General features: G+C 37.9%; 5 protein-coding genes across 13 annotated transcripts; 3 read left to right on the top strand and 2 right to left on the bottom strand.

The window, feature by feature from the left end:
- LOC105160260 (L-type lectin-domain containing receptor kinase VIII.2) lies at nt 107-2,449 on the top strand. Its single transcript, XM_011077569.2, has one exon. The coding sequence runs from the start codon at nt 248-250 to the stop codon at nt 2,210-2,212; it is 1,965 nt and encodes a 654-aa protein (XP_011075871.1). The 5' UTR covers nt 107-247; the 3' UTR covers nt 2,213-2,449.
- Nucleotides 4,470-9,854, top strand: LOC105160259 (stomatin-like protein 2, mitochondrial). 2 transcript variants are annotated; one of them, XM_011077568.2, is made up of 11 exons: nt 4,470-4,755; nt 5,187-5,399; nt 5,965-6,208; nt 6,303-6,452; nt 7,037-7,094; nt 7,198-7,290; nt 8,085-8,183; nt 8,447-8,538; nt 8,816-8,875; nt 8,967-9,249; nt 9,325-9,854. In XM_011077568.2, the coding sequence occupies exons 2-10, from the start codon at nt 5,191-5,193 to the stop codon at nt 9,231-9,233; spliced, it is 1,272 nt and encodes a 423-aa protein (XP_011075870.1). In that variant the 5' UTR covers nt 4,470-4,755; nt 5,187-5,190; the 3' UTR covers nt 9,234-9,249; nt 9,325-9,854. The 2 variants fall into 2 exon arrangements, with proteins under 2 accessions (XP_011075870.1, XP_011075869.1); XM_011077567.2 differs by having other exon boundaries at nt 8,967-9,854.
- Nucleotides 10,088-11,605, bottom strand: LOC105160257 (translation initiation factor IF-2). The gene is made up of 2 exons (XM_011077565.2): nt 10,626-11,605; nt 10,088-10,527 (listed from the first exon to the last, which is right to left on the bottom strand). Exons 1-2 carry the CDS (start codon nt 10,758-10,760, stop codon nt 10,330-10,332), a joined length of 333 nt encoding a protein of 110 aa, XP_011075867.1. The 5' UTR covers nt 10,761-11,605; the 3' UTR covers nt 10,088-10,329.
- LOC105160255 lies at nt 13,331-14,678 on the bottom strand. The gene is made up of 2 exons (XM_011077564.2): nt 14,404-14,678; nt 13,331-14,158 (listed from the first exon to the last, which is right to left on the bottom strand). Exons 1-2 carry the CDS (start codon nt 14,563-14,565, stop codon nt 13,541-13,543), a joined length of 780 nt encoding a protein of 259 aa, XP_011075866.1. The 5' UTR covers nt 14,566-14,678; the 3' UTR covers nt 13,331-13,540.
- On the top strand, nt 15,668-19,362 carry LOC105160254 (putative pentatricopeptide repeat-containing protein At4g17915). Of its 8 annotated transcripts, none has more exons than XR_002286975.1 (4): nt 15,668-15,979; nt 16,344-18,323; nt 18,483-18,535; nt 18,850-19,362. XR_002286975.1 is itself a non-coding variant. In XM_020693398.1 (2 exons), exon 2 carries the CDS (start codon nt 16,378-16,380, stop codon nt 17,746-17,748), a length of 1,371 nt encoding a protein of 456 aa, XP_020549057.1. In that variant the 5' UTR covers nt 15,668-15,979; nt 16,344-16,377; the 3' UTR covers nt 17,749-19,362. The 8 variants fall into 8 exon arrangements, 1 of the variants encoding a protein (XP_020549057.1); XR_002286974.1 differs by having other exon boundaries at nt 18,461-18,535; XR_002286976.1 differs by lacking the exon at nt 18,483-18,535 and having other exon boundaries at nt 16,344-18,182.

Genomic DNA, 19,919 nt, shown 5'->3' with positions numbered 1-19,919 from the left:
TTTTTTTTAAAAAAAACATAATTTCGTATTCCTAGAAATTGTGTAAATGTAATTAACCCAAAATCTGTAATATCCAAACTGTTTTTAATTTTTTGATCTATCAAACTGTGTTGTTTTTATGTTACAATTTAGAGGATGGAATCTGCAGGACCAGTAGTTTCCCTGGCCCCTGCTCCTTCACTCAAGCACCCATACAAGCTCAAGAACATTACTCACTTCTCTTCCCTTGTTCTCCTTCCCAGCCATCATGTTTTCTCACAGATTTCTCTTCAATTCTCCTACTCATCTTTTCTTATTACTCATTCTTACCACAAACTCAGCCGAATCAGCTGACAAGAAATCCCCCTCCGGCCCCGAAATCAACATCACCAAGCGCATCTCCTTCCCCGATTTCAGCCCCAATAATCCAAGAATAATCAATCAAGATATCACGCTCTTAGGCAGCGCAGCAGTCTCAACTGAAAATGGCTGCATCCATATCCCAGAAACTAATCTCCAATACTCTGCTGGTAGAGCAATCTTCTCATCTCCGATCCGCATATTGGACCCCAATACCCGAACCCCTGCCTCTTTCACCACCACTTTCTCCTTCCAAATCAAGAACCCGTCAAACAGTTCCGGCTATACTTCTGGTGGGCTGAGTTTCATCATCGTTCCCGATGAGTTCACAGTTGGCAGGGCCGGCCCCTGGCTCGGCATGCTGAACGACGCCTGCGAGGATGAATACAAAGAAGTTGCTGTCGAATTCGATACTCGCATGAACCCGGAATTCGGCGACCCGAATGATAATCATGTAGGCATCAATTTAGGCAGCATAGTCTCTGCCGCAGCTGTCGACGCTTCGGGTTTTGGGGTTCATCTCAATGACGGCTCAGTTCATCGGGCTTGGATAACTTATGATGGGTCCAGGAAGTTCTTAGAGATTTATCTTGGGCCTGATGGAACAGTGCCTCCTACTAGAGCTATTTACTCTGGTAATCTTGATCTTTCACCTTATCTAAATGAATACATGTTTATTGGATTCTCGGGTTCAACAGGACACAATCACACACAGGTTCACAGTATATGTTCCTGGAATTTCACTTGTGTTAGTAAGGCTTTTCTCCGGGTTCCTTCGCCTGAAAGCTGCGAAAGTAAGATTACATTGGAAAGTTATCATGTTGTTCCCAGCAAAACGCCGAGCAGTTTCTATATTTTTGTAGCTGTAGTTGTGCTTTTGCTGGTAATCATGGTTAATCTGTACTTCAACGGCAAGAGAAAGGAGAAGAATGGTTCCGATGAAATCACGGTGGTACCAAAGGAAAAACAGCGGCTGAGCCCTCCAAACAGAGCCAGGAAATTCAGTTTAGCTGAAATCTCTTCTGCTACACGGGGCTTGGGCGAGTTACAAATTTTGGGGAGTGATGCTAGAAGTGTAACATATAAGGGCACGTTGTTAAACGGATGCAATGTAGCGGTGAAGCGTTTCTCAAATAAGTTCTTCAGCTCGCTTGCATCAGATAGGCGCATATTGATTAAAGAAGTGAAGGCAATTGGCAAGATTCGGCATCCGAATTTAGTCTCTATGAGGGGATGGTGCTTTGATCGTCAAGAAACTATTGTTGTGTATGATTTTGTGCCCAACGGGAGTCTTGATAAGTGGCTTTTCGGGTTTGGAGTTTTGCCTTGGACTCGACGGTTTAAGGTGGTGAAGGATGTGGCTGAGGCTTTGAGCTATCTGCATTCTAAGGGTTTAGCTCACAAGAATGTGAAAGACAGTAGCGTGTTTCTTGATATTAGCTTTAGGGCACTCTTGGGCGATTTCGGGTTTGTTTTGTCATCAATGGAGTCGACCCGTTTTGAGTCATTGGTGAGTCAAAAAGTAGACGTTTTCGAGTTTGGGGTTTTGGTATTGGAAGTCGTGTCGGGCCGGGGGCGGAGGTCCATGAACCCGGGGGAGCTCGACTTATTGGATCTTGCATGGGGCATGCATGAGAGTGAGGAGAAAGCAAAGCTGGTGGATAGGAGAATGGGTCCGGTAGTGAACCCGGATCAAGCAATCCGGGTGTTGGAAATCGGGTTGCTGTGCACGTTGAATGACAACAAAGGGAGGCCAAGCATGGAGGAAGTGGTGGAGTACTTGAATCTGGAGAGACCAATACCCGAGTTACCGCAGAGTCGACCCGTTTCTCTGTTTCCCTGCAGTGGGTACTCTTGTACTCCATTCAAGTGAGGCCAGGTGTGGTTGAGTTTGCGTGGTGAGTTAGGCTTCCACATGAAGTAGACCACACCAAAAATCACATTCAATTATTTTGGAGCCCATAAGAAGGAGTTGGATGCGACATGAGTTCATCTCAAATCAATTCTTATGTAATTGGTCTGTAGGAATTATAAAATAAATGTATTCCAGATTTCATACTTAATTAAAATTATTGATAGATATGATGTATATATGTGCACATTTCCTTAATTTTAGAAAGAAAAAGTAAAGGTATATTCTTGTAAAGTTTTTATTACAGAGGAGTTGCACTAAAAGTTTTCAGACTTATTATACAATAATTGTTTGTTACTTATTTACTAATAAATAAACATTGAAATTTGAAGGATGCATTTATTTTTCATTTTTCTCAGCTGTAGTTGGGCAATAAAAAGGTGTTAGGGTTGTACATCATTTTGGTAAATTGGAGTGGGTTTGGGTATGTAGGTATATTAATGATTAGGGTTGACCTCATCTTCATATATATTTGAGTCTCGCCCTACCTTACAACTCAAACCAAATACACAAATATATATATATATATATATATATAATAAGGGCTGGCGCTGCCATCCATTAATAGTGGATGAGATGCAGGCAGATCAAGTAATTTATTTTTAATATTATACGTATATTTGCACCGTGAGTTATATGCGTATTAATTTACATCTTTTTATTCCGAACAGTTTATCTGGCAGCCATATGACATGAACTCAGATGTAATTATGGCTTACACCAATGAATTGAACCCCCAGTTGTGGAGATCAACATGTTCATTGATATTTTACGCAATAGTTGAAATGCATCGTCCCGAATGAGTTCTTCGTCAATTCGGGATGAGGCAAAATATTCCAGAAGCGACGGATACCCGGGATATGAGCCTCCATCAGATCTCTTGTAAAAATCACACGGACGCAGATTGGTACCTGCAACACATACAATATATCACTAGATGACAAAGAAGATATGATAATGTTGTACAGAGGCCCACCCATTTTCAATAGAAGGGAAACAAAACGAGGTTATTGGGAATGGTAATACAACATAATAAGAAATTTCGTGTCGTTATCTACCGATAGACGTGTAGAAAGCGGGTACCAACTTGGATAAGCACCTATGTTACAAGTTGTGATACGTTGTTATATAATATTACATATTTTATTTTAAATTGGTATATAATATTATATATTTAATTTGAGATTTTGAGCTCGACTCCAATTCGAAATTTAGCTCAGTTTTAGGTGATATTTATTATTTTTTTATATATTTATATTTTTAAATCTTTTATATAATTAATTTTATATTTAATATTTAATCAGTTTGATAATCTAAATTGACCATATATTATAATTATTAATCAATATCATACATTTTATTTTGGATAATAATAAATTATGGTACTTTTATTTATACATTTGATTTTTATATAAAAATAAATTTAATCAACAACTTAGTAAATTATAATATTTTTTATAATTAAAATTATTATAATATCTTTATGTTATATTTTAATATATATTTGTATTATGTAATACATTTTTTAAATTGACAAGTAATTCACGTATGATTTTTTATTATTTATAAATTTATGTCAAAATTTAGTAATTTCTATGAATTAAACTAATAATAATAATAATAATAATAATAATAATAACAATAATAATAATAATAATGATGATGATGATGATGATGGTTGAACTTCTAATTATTATTTTATTATATATAATGAGATTAAAAAGTTTAATCAATAATTACAATATTTTAAAATCTAGACACCTGATTCATACGAAATTTAAATATATACAAGATTGTGTTCATTAAATCATATCAGACGGTATGATTTAAAATCACATGGTCTGATTCAATGATACACCATCTTAAATGATTACTCTTATGATTCGAGTACGATATCTCGACATCCGTATATCCAATAAGTTTAAAACTTTACCAAATGTATTTTTCTATAAGTTTTATCATGTCTAACGGTCTGATCTGAATTTTGATGGCTCGATTAACCCATATTGTTTAACAATGTAAAATGATAGTTACATTACTGTTATACTAATATTTATAAGTATATAAATTTTGCAAATTGTGAATATATATTAATTTCAATTATATCTATATAAAAATTTTATTATTCGATCTCATGATTTAAAATAATAATAATAATAATAATAATAATAATAATAATAATGATAATAATAATAATAGTAATACATCACTTTCTCTCTCTTGTTCTCGTCTTCTTCCTCTTTCTTTCTCTCTTTCTGTTTCTTCTCCATTCTTTTTCGCTCAATTCTTCCCCAAACCCATCTCTTAGATCCCTAACCCCAAACTCACGGCAACAAGGACGGCAGGTCGGCAACGAGACCGGCGACAAGTACGGCAACGAGTACGGCTTCCATCTTTCTCCTCTCATTTCTTCCCCAAACCCATTTCTTAGAACCCTAGTCCCAAACTCACGGCAACAAGGACGGTAAGTCGGCAACAAGGACGGCGACGAGTACGGCTTTAAGGTAATCCTTCTTTCTCTGTTGCATTTTACTTGTTCTTCTTTTTCTTGGGTTTGGGTGTTGTTTTAGCATCTTCTTTAATTCTTTTTTTTGGGTTTGGGTGAGTTTTTAGGGAACTATGATTTGTTTAATTCTTGTTGTTATATTCCTTTCCAGCCTTAGTTCCTTACATTTTTGTTTGCTTTGAGAGTTGTTTGTAAAAGAGTTGTAATGTTGTAAGAAGACCATTATCAATTAGTAAAATTTCTGATTTCTGAATTCTGCTGCAATGTTATTTAAATTTTCTGGAACAAATTCGAGAGCTCGAACTAGAAAATACTGTATCGAGCTCCACTCGTTGCGAGCCCTAGACATTAATGTAAGTATTGTGGGTTTTACTAGGGCTCAGCCATTTTTATTCTAAATCCCCTCAATTTCTTCTCTTGTGGAAACAGAAAAATGAATATCGTCAAATCCATTTCTCTCAACAAGCTTCGCACCCTGAGAAATCTCCTCGCAGCCCAATCGGCGACTACCTCCCGCACAATCTCCACTGCTCCTCCGCCGCTTCTCCATCAACCTTCCAGTCGCGGTGCGCCGGCCCAACTCCCTTCCCCATTCTTTAACACCGTTCGCCACATACGCCACCTGCGGGACCCTAGCACTAGGTATTTCGTACGGCATTTCTATCATTTTTCTCGGTGTATTGACTGATTTTACTGCATCTATTCATTTTGCGTGCATTTTGATCTATTTTTTTATTGTTGCTGCTGAATTAGCAATCGAGTTTTCTGTGAGATTTTTTTGCTTCAAGTTACTGATTTGTTTGTCGTGTTTATCTATTTGTTGTTTATTGCCTTTTGCTTATTGTTGATTTGCTGCTTCTTACAGATAGGATTGCTATTGCTTGCATAATTCATTACAATCTATTATGCGTTTAGTTTTTTCGTCATTTACCACTTTATACAATTTCTTTGTGTCTCCTTTCACTTGTGATGTGTTCTTATTGCTAAATGCTAAAACCAGTAGAGAGACGAGCCAAAAATTTCAAAATCAATAAAACTATGTAAACAAATTCATTTAAAGGGTTAAAAATATAAAAAATAAATTAATAAAATAAAATGGCTATGAAGTATTAGCTGTAACTAAATCCTTAAGTAATGGATTCATAATGTAAAACTTGCTTTGTAATTTGTAGATAATCTGATAAAATTGATGCAACTTTTGGTGAAGGTATGAGATCCCGCCACCAATGAATTGGGGGATCCGAATTGTACCTGAGAAGAAGGCATATGTTGTTGAGCGATTTGGGAGGTATGTGAAGACATTGACTCCTGGAATCCACGTGTTGATTCCATTTGTTGATAGAATTGCTTACGTGCATTCATTGAAAGAAGAGGCAATCCCCATTCCCGACCAGTCTGCAATTACTAAGGACAATGTCAGCATTCTAATTGATGGAGTCCTCTATGTCAAGGCACGTAGGCTTAGTATATGATGTTGGTTGACATGAATGTGAATACCTATCAATAAACTTTTGAAATTTTGATATATTTCTTTTGAATTTGCAGATAGTGGACCCAAAGTTGGCATCATATGGAGTTGAGAATCCATTGTATGCTGTGATTCAGCTTGCACAGACTACCATGCGAAGTGAGCTGGGTAAGATAACTCTTGACAAGACCTTTGAAGAAAGGGACACTCTAAATGAGAAGATAGTGGTGCGTATTTTACATTGGTATATAAATTAGATTATTCTTGTGTTCACCGTTCACTAGGAATGTTTATGGTTGTTATGTATGCCTTGTTTACACTAGTTTATATTTAAGTTCTCCATTGCATAATATACTTTTATTTTTTAAAGAAACTATAACAACAGGTGGTTGTGGATTATATATGTTGACCGTACTTTGTTGAAGTTGCTATCTTGTTTTCATAACCAAGCACATTTTCATAGTTGATGCAGTTCTGAACCAAAACTAAAATGAGGTCATTAAATGGATTTGAAAGATATACTCATTACTCACACTTGTATGTTGAGATCTTGAGTATTTCTCTTATATTCTTCAGTGTTCAAGATCCTTGGACTCAATACTTAGAGATACTGTAGCTGAGCACCATAGAACATGTGTAGCAATTGGGCAGATGATGGCACCTTTTATTATGTGCCATTATACTTGATTCGTGTTATTTTTCCTTGGTAGTTCATTTTGCATTGAAAGTGATTTGCGTATCCTCTGACATTCAGGTAGTTTGCAGCTTTATTTAGACTTTGGATTGAGTATCTTACATGTGTTTGCTGCAGATTGCCATCAATGAAGCTGCAAAAGATTGGGGCTTACAATGCCTTCGTTATGAAATAAGTGGGTAAATTCAATTATGAAAATATTTGTTAGTTTGGTTTAACAACCCCTTGGGGTTTCTGCTGCATCTTATTTATTTCTAAGACTGTGTTCACCAAATTAGGGGATATATCTCCTCCCAGAGGAGTGAGGGCCGCGATGGAGATGCAGGCTGAAGCAGAGCGTAAGAAGAGAGCTCAAGTTTTAGAATCTGAAGGTAATTCTGCATCATTTAGTTTAAATTGGTCACCATTACGGACAGCTAAATCTCAGACCCTACTAAACACAATTTACTTTTTTGATTGTATAATGACAATCTTATCAGCGGAGAGACCCCTACCCGGGTTTTATATATACGTATTGGAGTAAGTACACAGTGAGTGTGCAGCCCAAATAAGTGAATTGCGTGTTAACACTTAATATCACACTTAGCATTTGTATGCCAGTAAGATTCCTGTAACACGTGCACACTACATGATGTTACTGAGCGGCAAGCTCCAGGCATTCAGGAAACGCTTTGGTGAGGAGAAATGGTACAATATCCAAGGACATTTACAGTTATCATAGCTCAATGGGATCTATTTGCATAAGGAATTGAGGCATAAGAGCTTACATATTCCAGTTTTTCTCTTGATGCATGCAGCAGATAAATATGTGGATAGAATTTTTAAGTTTTGAGTTGGAAGCTGCGAATGATTGTGTAAATAAGGCTATTGGGGAACAATAATAAAGACAACTTTACCATCATAAAGAGGACTCCAGCTTGTGACATTTAATAAGGAAATGGACACTTTCAATTATTTTCCCACCATATTTTGATGGCCTTATAGTTTTCATAGTGGTGGCGATGAGTTAAGAATTTCCATTGAAGAGTAAAAATATTTACTGTATCCTTAGCTGGCCCAGAATGAATCTTTGCATGCTATGGCATGGTTTAGAATGTATCGAAGACGATCCAAACCAGTGCATGTTCAGCCTCTCTTATATTCATTTGATTTATGTGCTGTACAGGGGAAAGGCAGGCAAATATTAATATTGCTGATGGCAAGAAGAATGCAGTGATCCTTGCATCAGAAGCTGCTAAGCAGGATCAGGTCAACAGAGCTCTAGGTTGGTTATCTTGTTGGAATGGTTGTTAGTGGTATAACCTTACATGGTTTGGTGTTTTGTCCGCAAGAAGTTGAACGGGAGTAAGCTAGACTTGTTAGTGGACGTTTGTCCACTAATTTTTGCCATGATTTTTACAAGATTCTATAAATATTAACATATGGTTTGTCTAGGAAAGTCTAGGTTTTTTGCTTTTAGTTTTTGTTCTGAAGTTGAATATTTGGATCCGTTAATCGTTCATTTCCATTGAATTTATGTTATAACAGGAGAAGCAGAAGCTATCCTTGCTAGAGCACAAGCGACTGCAAAAGGAATTGCTATGGTGTCTAAAGCCCTCAAAGAAACTGGGGGTGTGGAGGTGAGGTTCCTCATCTCTTTATATTGTTTTCAGACACCTAGGATTTCTTTTTATTTATAGTTTTTAGTACACTAGTCTCCCTGTTTATATACTCTTTGGGAAAGAGAGTAAAAAAGGACCCCATTTACATGTAAGCTATTTCTAAGTTTCTGCAGCATACAGAAAATATGATGAAAGATATTGCTCAGTTTGGAAAATATATAATATGTGGACTGTAAGCTAGTTCTTTGTTACGCATACGATATGCATTGATGACAATTATGCGATGGATTTGCAGGCAGCAAGTTTAAGAATAGCTGAGCAATATATTCAAGCCTTCAGCATGATTGCGAAGGAGGTAAAATCACAGACCTAGCTTAATTTCATGTTTTATCACTGTTATTGAGGCAAGAATTTCAAATGGAACTTTGTTTTCTCCATTCATCAAGGGAACAACGGTGTTACTCCCATCCAGTGCTTCCAACCCCGCCAATATGATGGCCCAAGCTCTTGCCATATACAAGAACATGATTGGCAAAAATTCTGGCAAGGGGCTTTCTGAGGGTCCTGAAGTCGGATCAGCAGATCACACAAAAACTGATACTCTATCTTGGGAATCTGGTGATGAGAGTTCCACAACTGCCCAACCCGCTAGTCAAGATCATCTGGGTGAACCTGTTTTCTCCCTACAAAGCCCAAAGAAGGATCTGAAATAAGAGAGAAGATGAAAAGGTGATTGATTACATATCAATGTGGAAAAAGGAATTCTCTGTGGTATTCTAACTTTAAACACACATGTGGTAACAGTTTGTTCCTGGGGAAAGCATATATGAAACTGACAATTGATGAGATAGAAAGTAAATTCGTGGTAGCCTATCCTCTGCGAGTAGAGTTGCTATGTAGCGGCTCATTGAGGTTTTGAGGAGACACTAAAAAATGGGAATTTTGCATGTGGATTGCTGATGCTCAAAGTCAAGAACGGCCATAGAACATAGTGTTGTCTTTCTTACAGTTGAACGTCTGGATTGCTAAACCAATCATTTCTGTAAGTGCACGGCTGTTATTTTCAGAATTGTTATATTTCGTTCGCTTAGAAAGCTTTGTTGGAAGTAAGTGATACAAGGCGTGAGGTTTTTTCTTCTGCTTTAACTTAGAAACATGTGGAGCTGTTGACAATTAAAATAAAAGGTCATGTTGTCATTCTTTTTCTTAATTTGCTGTGTCAGGCACTTCATTTCTGCATATTTGCTCGGTAAACAATTCTGGTAGCTGCCAATTTGTAATATGTATGATGGAGAATATGCGTAAATGAATGACAATTGAAGGTATTCTTAATATTGCTAAGAATTACTGTTGAGTGGGCGTGCAGTAGAGACAGAGAATGAGCTTTGTAGTGTGATACATACATGCTTTAACTTATATCATTGCATTATTTTCATTTTCCTTTCTCCCTTTCCTTTTATCACCATTGCAGAATGAGCAATGCGGTGCGCATCTCGCCCACAGAAAAATAAGACGCCAACCAACCAATCTTTCTATGAAACTGAAAACATGCACGTACCATCCAAAAAATAAAATAAAATTAATGAGCTTAATACTACAAAAACAGAAATTTTGATTTATTTTTCAGAATTAGTACATGTTATTTTTGAGCCTCAATAATAAATAAATAGTGATAAACATGAAAAAGGACTCCATTTTACCCGATTCTGAATAATGCAACAGAAAATAAAAACCTAGCACGTGCCTTGCACCACTTCTGTTAATCTGTCCTCCTTCCGGGCAGCATCATCACCCACTGCTGCTAGGCTTCTAAGCCGCGGCAACCGTTGTCTCCTCTTTCTTTTCCTCCTTGGCCTCCGTCACTTCCTGCGCCTTGCTTTCGGCCGGAACAGCTTCTAACTTGCCCGCTACTTCGGTTTCCTCCGCCTTCGGGGCCGCCGCCTGAGGCTCTTCAGATATATCTACCAAGGGTTCTTCCTTCTTAGCCTCATCTCCATCTTTATTCTCCTGAATGAATAATCCATCAAAATAGAAACATTCGTAAACTTAGATGAAAATCAAACAAATACCATAACAAATTGCATTTGAACACAAGGGAAAGTTACTTCTGGAGCAGTCTCAGCCTTGGCCTTCTCATCAGCCTCCACCGCCTGCGCATCAACCGCAGCTGGTGCTTCGACAGGGGCGGGCGCCTTCAGCTCGGCGTCCAAGTCTTTTGGTCTGCTTGCACAACCTCCCATGATTCTTAATTAAGCGTGCTGAGAGGCTGTGCAAGGATTAATGCAGGTAACTCGGGACGCCGAACGCTTTTCTCTTCTCTGCAATGCACTCTTTTTTATTCTTGTCTATTACTGAGGCTGATGAAGAAGAGAGAACGCAAGAGCTTATATAGGGATTGGAGAATGCTTCTTTACCAATGAGTTTTGAACAATTTCAGACTCGTTTGTGGACAGTTTTCGCTGAGGCCGTTTTCATGGGCGCGGCATAGTTTTCGTAGCTTTGACTGAAATTGGGAGGAGCCCTTTTACTCGAAAGTTCGTTTTGATATTTGGAGATTGATGGTCGTGGGCTGTGATATAGGTTTTATGCATAAAAAAAAAAAGAAACCAAGAAACAAGAAAAACACACACACAGACAAACCGTAGCATTGAGGCGGAGTCTACGGACAGGGTGGCTCGTCTAGAATTCAGACAGGAATGACGTCGCGTCGCAGTTCGGTTCCCTAAAAATTTTGATTGGTCCGTTGTGATAGATGTACGAGTGAAGTGTACCAAGAGATATGAGTTCAGGAAGTCAGCTGATGCAATAAGAAGAAGGTTGTGTGGTATCTCTGAGAAGGCGAGCTTTAGCTGTAATACATAGTTCTTTCTAAAGCTCGCCGGAGATGCAAATATTCTGCATCGAACCATCCTCCATATTCATCCTCACCGTTATTTTCTCCACCATGTTCCTCCCCACCATCCGATCAAACCCCAACATCCTCCTATTGCCCTCTGAACAGCAGCATCTAGAGAACGACATCTGCCCATTGCGTCCCGAACCGAGTCTCTGCCCCGTCAACTGCTTCCGGCCCGACCCGGTATGCGGGAATGATGGCACCACCTACTGGTGCGGGTGCGCTGACGCCCAGTGCGCTGGGGTCCGGGTAAAGAAATCTGGGTTCTGCGAGGGGGGCGCCCTGCGGGTCAGGCTCTTTTGTTGGTTCACATTGTTTGGCTCATATTACTTGGGGTGTTTGTATTATCTGGGCTTCTTTGATTGATTGAAGGCCCTCCTTTTTTCTTTCTTTTTTGGGGTTCTAGTGGATTTGGGTTTACGGTACTACCCCCACCCCCACCCCCACCCCCACCCCCTCAAAGAAGGGGATGAGTAGATTGTAACTTTGTATGTTATTCCCCCACCCCCACCCCCTCAAAGAAGGGGATGAGTAGATTGTAACTTTGTATGTTATTTTAGTTAGGCAAGTAAGATTCAGATTGTTTAGTTATAGGGAGCATAATATTTGTATAATCATTTCAATTCATGTACTGTATTAGTTTTTCAACATATAGATATATATATATATATATTTTTTCATTGACATCTACATAACATAAATGTTCTCTTAATTAGAGGGGATCAATGGTTCATGAATATATGCATAAACCTCGAGAACTAGTTTAATATATGAGATCTTACGAGTGGCAAATAAATGAAAATCTGTGAGCAGATTAAGGATATTAATTTTTAGAGTTATTTATAAAGAGCTCCTCTAAAGTTTATTTTGATTTTAAATATCATTTTATTATTTAAAAATTATAAATAACCCCTGAAATTAATAGTCTTTTAAATAGTACCCGTTACAATGAGTTGTCACAAAGGGTATTTGTTAGACAATCATTAATCATATTTATAATTTTTAAACAATGAAACAATATTTGTAATTATGATAAATTTTAGAAAATATGTTGTAATTTATTCTATTTTTTTTAGTTAAGACAATATTATGTTTTTAAATAGTCAGTTGAGGGTTATCTTAAAAATGTAGTTAATAGTATAATTAAACATATATATATATATATATTTAAAAATAATATTGTTATTCTTTTCTGAAAAAATAGGTTGTAAATGTTTTTACTTTGTCCTTCTTCCTTTTCCCCTTTTCCATTATTCTTGTGTTGTTTGGTTCTGTATTTGTGTTTGGTGCACAAACTGAACTGGGAAAGAAGTTGCTGTCAATGAATTGCTTATGGGCGAGGGGTCTGTAGTGTTGGTATTTGGTGGGCAAGAGACGGGGCGCATATTCAGGTGGTGGTTGAAGTGAAATGGACGTGCAATGAGTGCGTGTATTTTGGGCCTGGTTTACCATCAGCCTACTGATGGGCCAGCTCCACGTAGAAGGCTCTCATCTTTTGATAATTTTGCTGGATCTTCTGTTTTCCCACCCCACCCTAAACCTGAAAAATGGAGAATATTGGGGTGGGGGTGGCATGATATCTTCTGAAAGTGAAGACAATTGTTGTATTCTCCAATTCCCACCTCATCACCACCATTTACAAGTTTGTAACTAAGAGTGAGAGGAGGAAGACAAGTTGGAAATGATGTCTTTTACATTCCCACTCCCCACTTTTACTACCACATTTTTTCTTCCTTTGTTTCCTCACCATTGTCTTGAGTTAGAATTTGTCACATTCTTCATACCCTTTTATGCGTTATCATAGATTCATTGACACACGCCTCAAGAAAGATGCTCCTACCCTATTCATCATGATATTGACTAAGGAGAAAGAATATAGTTTGTAAATTGCAAATGAACTACTTATGCAGATAATTTAACCAAAAACAGAGGATTCTGCTGCCCATCGCTATGATCCTATTATGACCGCAAACATCAAATTCTCAAAGTACAAAGTAGATATTAATGATCAGTTTATCCCAACTTGAATTGAATCTCAGTTGCTCTCTACCCTAGCTAGTTGATTATTGCTTAGTGTTTCTTCACAACAACAATAAAAACACTCGTCTGCTAGCTACTAATGAATTAAACACTAACCTCCCCCTCCTCCTCCTCCTCTTCTTCTTCTTCCTCAATATTATCCCTATCCCTTGAGTAGCTGATTCCCTCTGCTTGTGGAGCAGAAAACACAGTTCCAGACCCAAATGTGAAATCCAACCAATACAACATAAAAACCATCACAACACTGCAAACAAACATGGGTATGGGTCCGAATATCCACAGAAACAGAGGGAAGGAGAAGTAAAACGCCCTCAGCCCCAACGACCAGAAGTAACTCCCCCTGTTCACTGTTCTCCCCACGTACTCTGCCGTCACACAGTCTTTATAGTAACTATCAAGATTCATTCCCATTTTCCTCTTGCTTGGGACGTTGATGAGTATGCTTGCATGGCTGTAGTACCTTATTGATTGCACATTCAGCAAGAATGCAACTAAGAAGCATACCATTATTGAGAAGAACTTTATGGAGGATCCCAGCCTGCTGTTGTCCCCGAAAACCGCCCCCACTGGCCGGTGGTTCCCGCCGGACATCAGGACGGCGATGACGGAGCTCAGCATGATGGCTGTCGACGCCAAAAGGGTCGACGCCATTATGTTGTTTCGAAGTGTTTGTACTGCTAGAACTCCGTTCTTGGATGTGTCCTGCATGTATTCTCAACAATATTAATTTATTCAAATTATTACAATTATTAAATTTTTAGTTGAGAAATTACTAAAACTGATTTATCTCTGTTTGTCTAACAAACTCCCCCAAAATCTGAACCCTAAAAAGAATGCATCAGTAATTTGAAAAAGAAAGAGTTAGCATTGAATTCGTCATTCATCCATATGATAATTAAACAAAATTAGCTAGTAATAATTAAATGAATGAAATGAGTATATAGAACCTCCATCATGGAGCGAACCCAGAGACGGCGGTTGATGGCGTTGAGACCGACAACGGTGGTGGCGGGATGTCGGACGATCTGGCGGAGCAGGCAGATGTGGTAAGCCAGCATCATCAGAAGCCCAAGCGGCACCAATACATAATCAAGAATTCGTTCCTCCATATGTTTCTAATAAATGAATGGAAAGAGAAAATCTGGAAATACGATCATTATGCAAATGAAGAAAAGGCTCTCGCTTTCTCTCTGAAATAATAGTGTGCATGCGTTTTAAATACAGTTTTTGGGGGTGTGGGTGTGGGTGTGCGTGTGCGTGAGAGATTCAGAGAATCCAAGTACCACACGGATTAATGAAAATACATACATTAATTATGCGTATGTACACTCTTATACATGTAATGCCTATCTATTTTCTATTTCCTCTAAAAGAAAAAAAAAAAAAAAGGAATTACACAATTAAGATTTTGCAATTTATTTTAGGTATACTGTACGTCGTCTCTTAGAAATGAATGTACGTATGTGTGTATATATATACGATAATTATGGTGGTGCTTCTTCATCATATATCTGTTATAAGAAAGTAAAAATAGAAAATGCGATTATCTGAATAAAATACATTTATTTATTAACACATACCTATGAGTGTATAAGGATAGGTACAAGTTGATTACACATACCTATGATATTAATTCTGAAATTTGACTTTCTTGTGCTCTACATTTCAGCAACTGCTGACTTTCCAACAAAATAAATCATTTCCCATAAAAATGAATTTGGAAACATCACATTTAATAGAAATGTAACTGTAAAAATATAAATGATTTGTTTTCTGAATCAGAATTATTAAAATGCAAGTAGTGTATGTATGTTTTGGCATGAGATGAATTAAGCATCTGATTTTATATTAATTACATTAATTAATGATGCCATTATTTAATTATTACTGCCTGCGTCTTTAAGAATGCATCTCCAAAATGTTTGACAACTACTACGTATTCTCTCATTTCTTAATTTATTTAAAATTAATTAATTTTAAATTCAAAGATAGGTAATTCTCCTTTTGTTTTTCTTAAGATGATTGGACCGGGCTTATATTTTGTATATGGAATGGGCTGAATTTATTACAATGAGGCCCATTTGAGGGCCCAAGTTTCCTAAAACTGCAATTTCAAACTTTAAGATAGATTTCTGATTGAAAATTACTATTAGCACCCTTAATTTTTACGAAATTGACGAGAACACCCTCCTTGGAGTTTCTGGACCAAGTCCCATTTTGCTCGTTGAAGTTTCTCCATCTAAACCTATCTCCGATTGTCTCCTCTTCGTTTCTCTCTCTCTCTCTCTCTCTCTCTTCAATTCTGCCATGTTCCATTCATATCCTCTCCACTTGTGCTCTCGATTTGGATAACCTTATGTTACTCAATAGAGGAAATCGATACAAGTTTTCCGATGGAGGAACAATGAAGTGGAGGGGCGGCCGACTCATTTTTCTCTGGGCGTATTTATCATCAGTTGCATCCAACTGGGCTCTCGAGAAGCACCACTCCTTTGAGGCAGCTGAAGCTGGGCGTGAAAGAATGTTAGTGTTTTTCTATTGGACTTTCCACTTCATTGATTTTCTTCTCATGTTTTGCATTTGTTCCGAGACATTTTTCGGAGCTTGTTTCTAGTTTTTGACATAACTGAACAAATCTTGCTCAGAATTAGCTTTCTGCAAGCAACCTGGGACAAGTTTTCAGTTTGTTGAATTCGTGTGGATGCAATTTATTGCGTCTAATTGCACCAAACCAACATAGAGTTGGACTGATTTTAAGACTCTAATTTTGCACCCTATATAAAGTGTTTAGATACGTGTTTCTTTCAGTTTTCACCGGTATGGAAGAATTTTTTAAGATTATACGAGAAAAAACATAAATATAACCTCACTTTTGCCCTCTTGGCAGGTTTGCGATTCTGATACTGAAAGTGACGTGAAGAATGTTTCTTAGATTATCAACTAAGTTGTTGAATATATCTATAGCTTCTCTTTGTAGAGCCAAGCAATTGGAGAAAGCGGAAGCTGCTATAATTGATGCTATCAGATTGGGAGTATTACCAGATGTTGTGACTTACAACACTCTGATAACTGGGTATTGTCAATTTGTTGGGTTCGATGCAGGTTACTGTGTTATTCACAGAATGAAGGAAGCTGGGATAAATCCAGATGTTGTTACCTATAATTCTTTGATGGCTGGGGCCACGAGGCTGCAATCGTTATCCAGCTGTCTTGATATGCTTGAAGAGATGCTTGAAATGGGAATTACTCCTGATGTATGGAGTTATAATACATTGATGCACTGCCTTTTCAAATTGGGAAAGCCTGATGAGGCATACAGGACTTTTCATGACATTCTTCTAAAGAATATTTCTCCTTGTCAAGCGACATTTAACATTTTGATTAGTGGACTTTGCAAGAATGGCTACATTGACAAGGCTCTATTGTTATTTAGGAATTTGCAGCGGCATGGGTATATTCCTGAGATAGTGACATATAACATTCTTATCAATAGTCTATGCAAATCAGGAATGTGGAAGGACATGATGAGGCTCTTTGAGGAGCTTAGGGAATCAGGTCATGACCCAAATGCGATTACTTATACCACAGTGATGAAGTGCTGCTTCAGATGTAAGCACTTCAGAGAAGGACTTGAAATTTTTTTGGAGATGAAGAGGAAAGGATATGCCTATGATCTGTTCTCCTACTGTACACTTGTTGGTGCTTTGCTGAAGTCAGGCAGGAGGCAAGATGCCAATAATTGCATAGCACACATGATTAAGATTGGGTATGAGCTTGACATGGCATCATATAACACTTTAATTAATTGGCATTGCAAGGAAGGTAAACTAGAGAGTGCCTATAGCTTGTTGAATTTGGCTGAAGAGAGGGGACTGGACTGTGATAAGTATACTCATACCATCTTGATTGATGGGCTCTGCAAGGCGGGCAAAATTGATGCTGCACAGAGGCATCTAAACCATATGAAAATGTTGGGATTCAATTGCTTAGTTGCTTTTAATTGCTTTATTGATGGTCTCTGTAAACTCGGTCATCTAGATTATGCACTTAAAATTTTTCACTCGGTGGATGTTAAGGATTCTTTTACCTATTCTTCCTTGGTACACAACCTTTGCAAGGCGCGGAGGTACCGTTTGGCTGCTGAACTCTTGCTATCTTGCATTAAAGCTGGCATGAAAGTTCTAAAGTCAGACCAAAAGGCTGTTATTAAGGGTCTTACTCTTACGGGCTCCAAGAGGGATGCCAAGAAATTTGAGCTAAAAATCCGGATAGCCAAGTTGTTGCACTATTAATCATTGCTGTCTATGACTTATGGTAACATGTTGTACGTGTCGCTGCATGGAAAGAATTAGCATGGTTCACTACCATGATTAGAATGGACCTTTTGTTGCAAAATCCATCTTGTTGTGAATTCTAGTCGATTTGAAGTTGCCATTCCTCATGTGCACCTTATGCTGAGTCTAATTGTTTGGAAGATTACTCCAGAAAAGTTCTGCTCAGTGATGGAGTTTGTCTGTATCTCCGGTGAAGAGCGGGCTGGTTTCTTTGCTTTTTGGATCAAACTTTTTCTCAATAGATCTCCAGTTTAGCACAGATCAGTAACATGACTCAAACTTTAGATCTTACCTGGACCATTTTTCAATTTCGGTCCTGGAGTCTCATTCAAGTGAAATTCTCAAGATATAGGTACTGTAGCGGCATGTGAAACACCGTGCATCTGACAGAGGTATAAATGCCTCCTAAAAGTGGAAATTCTATACTGTCTGTCTCCGGAAACCCTTCTATTTCTAGCCTGGTAAGACAGGCTAGATATTGTATAAAGTCGACCAAGCATGAATGTGGGTTAAATTTTTCATGGATGAACCAGGTAGCAACTCTTTTCTGGATTCTTCTGAGCTAGGATATAGAGTTCATGCATACGAAATCTCATTAGTTCGGAATTCTTTTCTTTTCCTTTTTGTTTAGACTCATTGATTCTTCTTCCTTGTACTTTTTTCATAATAGCTGTAATTGCTACTTACTGCAGCCGTATGTGGATGATACTTGCAAAATCTGGTAAATCTAGTTAGTGTCTGCAATGTAAGTTCCTGCATCTAATTTATGAAGTAAGTTTAACCTCTATAGCATTTGCTCATATGATGTATGACACACGTCCCAACTGCCCTTGGAAACTTCAATTCACATAATGCACAATTGTTGATTTCCGTGTAGTGAAATCTATTTACTGCCGTAGAATCGAAATGACTATGCCCATATCTTATTAGCTCTGATTTCCTACAATTACAAGCTTGTTTTCGCTAACAGGAGTAGGAGTTAGCAGTTACTATTTAATTATTTGAGAATTTCAAAATCAATGCAGTTTCTCTCCACCTTTTTCATTTTTATCATATCAGATGCACCTATTCCAATTTTCAAGAGTTCATCCAATGGCTAAAAGCAAATGGGGCCAAATTCATCAAGCGGCAAGTGAAGGCAAGATTGAAGACGATATGCTGCAATGAGTTTGTGAGATGAAGATTTGTTTCAGTACATGAAAAATCAGATTTTCGAAATTGAGGAGTTTGCCTGAGTGTGCCGCTTGAAAGAAACGTCAGAGCTCAGCAAAGAACTGCCAAAAGCCGGGAAAATAAAACACCTGTAGATACCTGCATTCCCTTCAATATGATTTCAGGGAGTAATAATGAAAATATGTAGCGAGTAATGACTGTCTTTCTAAGCATTAGATCAAGAGAATTACTGTAGTTTTCTATTTTGCATCACTGAAACTGGCGATACATGTTTCTGATGACAAGTTTGCTATAGTGGAGTGTGCTAGCATCAGACAGTATGGTCAGGTGTAGCTTGTAAAGATTTATGATTGTCGTAACTTCTACAGTAAGATCTCATAGGTTTGCCATGTTTCTTTAGTATCTTGTTTATAAGCCCTTTCAGTAATCAAAGAGCACAGAGCCGCCCCCAGGCAAGCACAGAGAGAGACACTGTATAACTCACTTAATGAGATTAGCAATGCCACTTGATTTGGTGTTATTGTGCGACAGGGACATCTTGTCATTTGTTTTCCATGCAGTTGCTTTGCTGCCTAAGGAGAGACTCTACAATGCTGTTCTTTGTCATGTTTCTGTGATCTTTATCAATAGCTGTATTTATCTTTTGTGTTACAAGATTTTAGCAGGTGAAAATGAAGTTCTAAATCCATCAGTTTCCCCTTTTCGTTCCGCCTATGGCGGCTGTTTCTTTCGGCAGGAGTCTTCCAATTTATAGTAGTCTGACATTATGCAGTGTGCCCAAATGAATAGCATCAAACAACCTCGTAACGGATGTGACTAAGATTATAATGACGGACTATTATTATTATGATGCCATGTCTTAAAATCCTCAACCAACCTTGTACCAAATCTTGGTCGATGATAATGCAAGTATAGGTAATGTAATAACTGGCACCACTCTGGAATTCCCTAAAAAG

The sequence above is a fragment of the Sesamum indicum genome, linkage group LG4 (genome assembly GCF_000512975.1).
Source record: "Sesamum indicum cultivar Zhongzhi No. 13 linkage group LG4, S_indicum_v1.0, whole genome shotgun sequence".
Taxonomy (NCBI): Eukaryota; Viridiplantae; Streptophyta; class Magnoliopsida; order Lamiales; family Pedaliaceae; genus Sesamum; species Sesamum indicum.
Note: the sequence above shows the minus strand (reverse complement) of the source record. Positions and strands in the feature narration are given on the sequence as shown.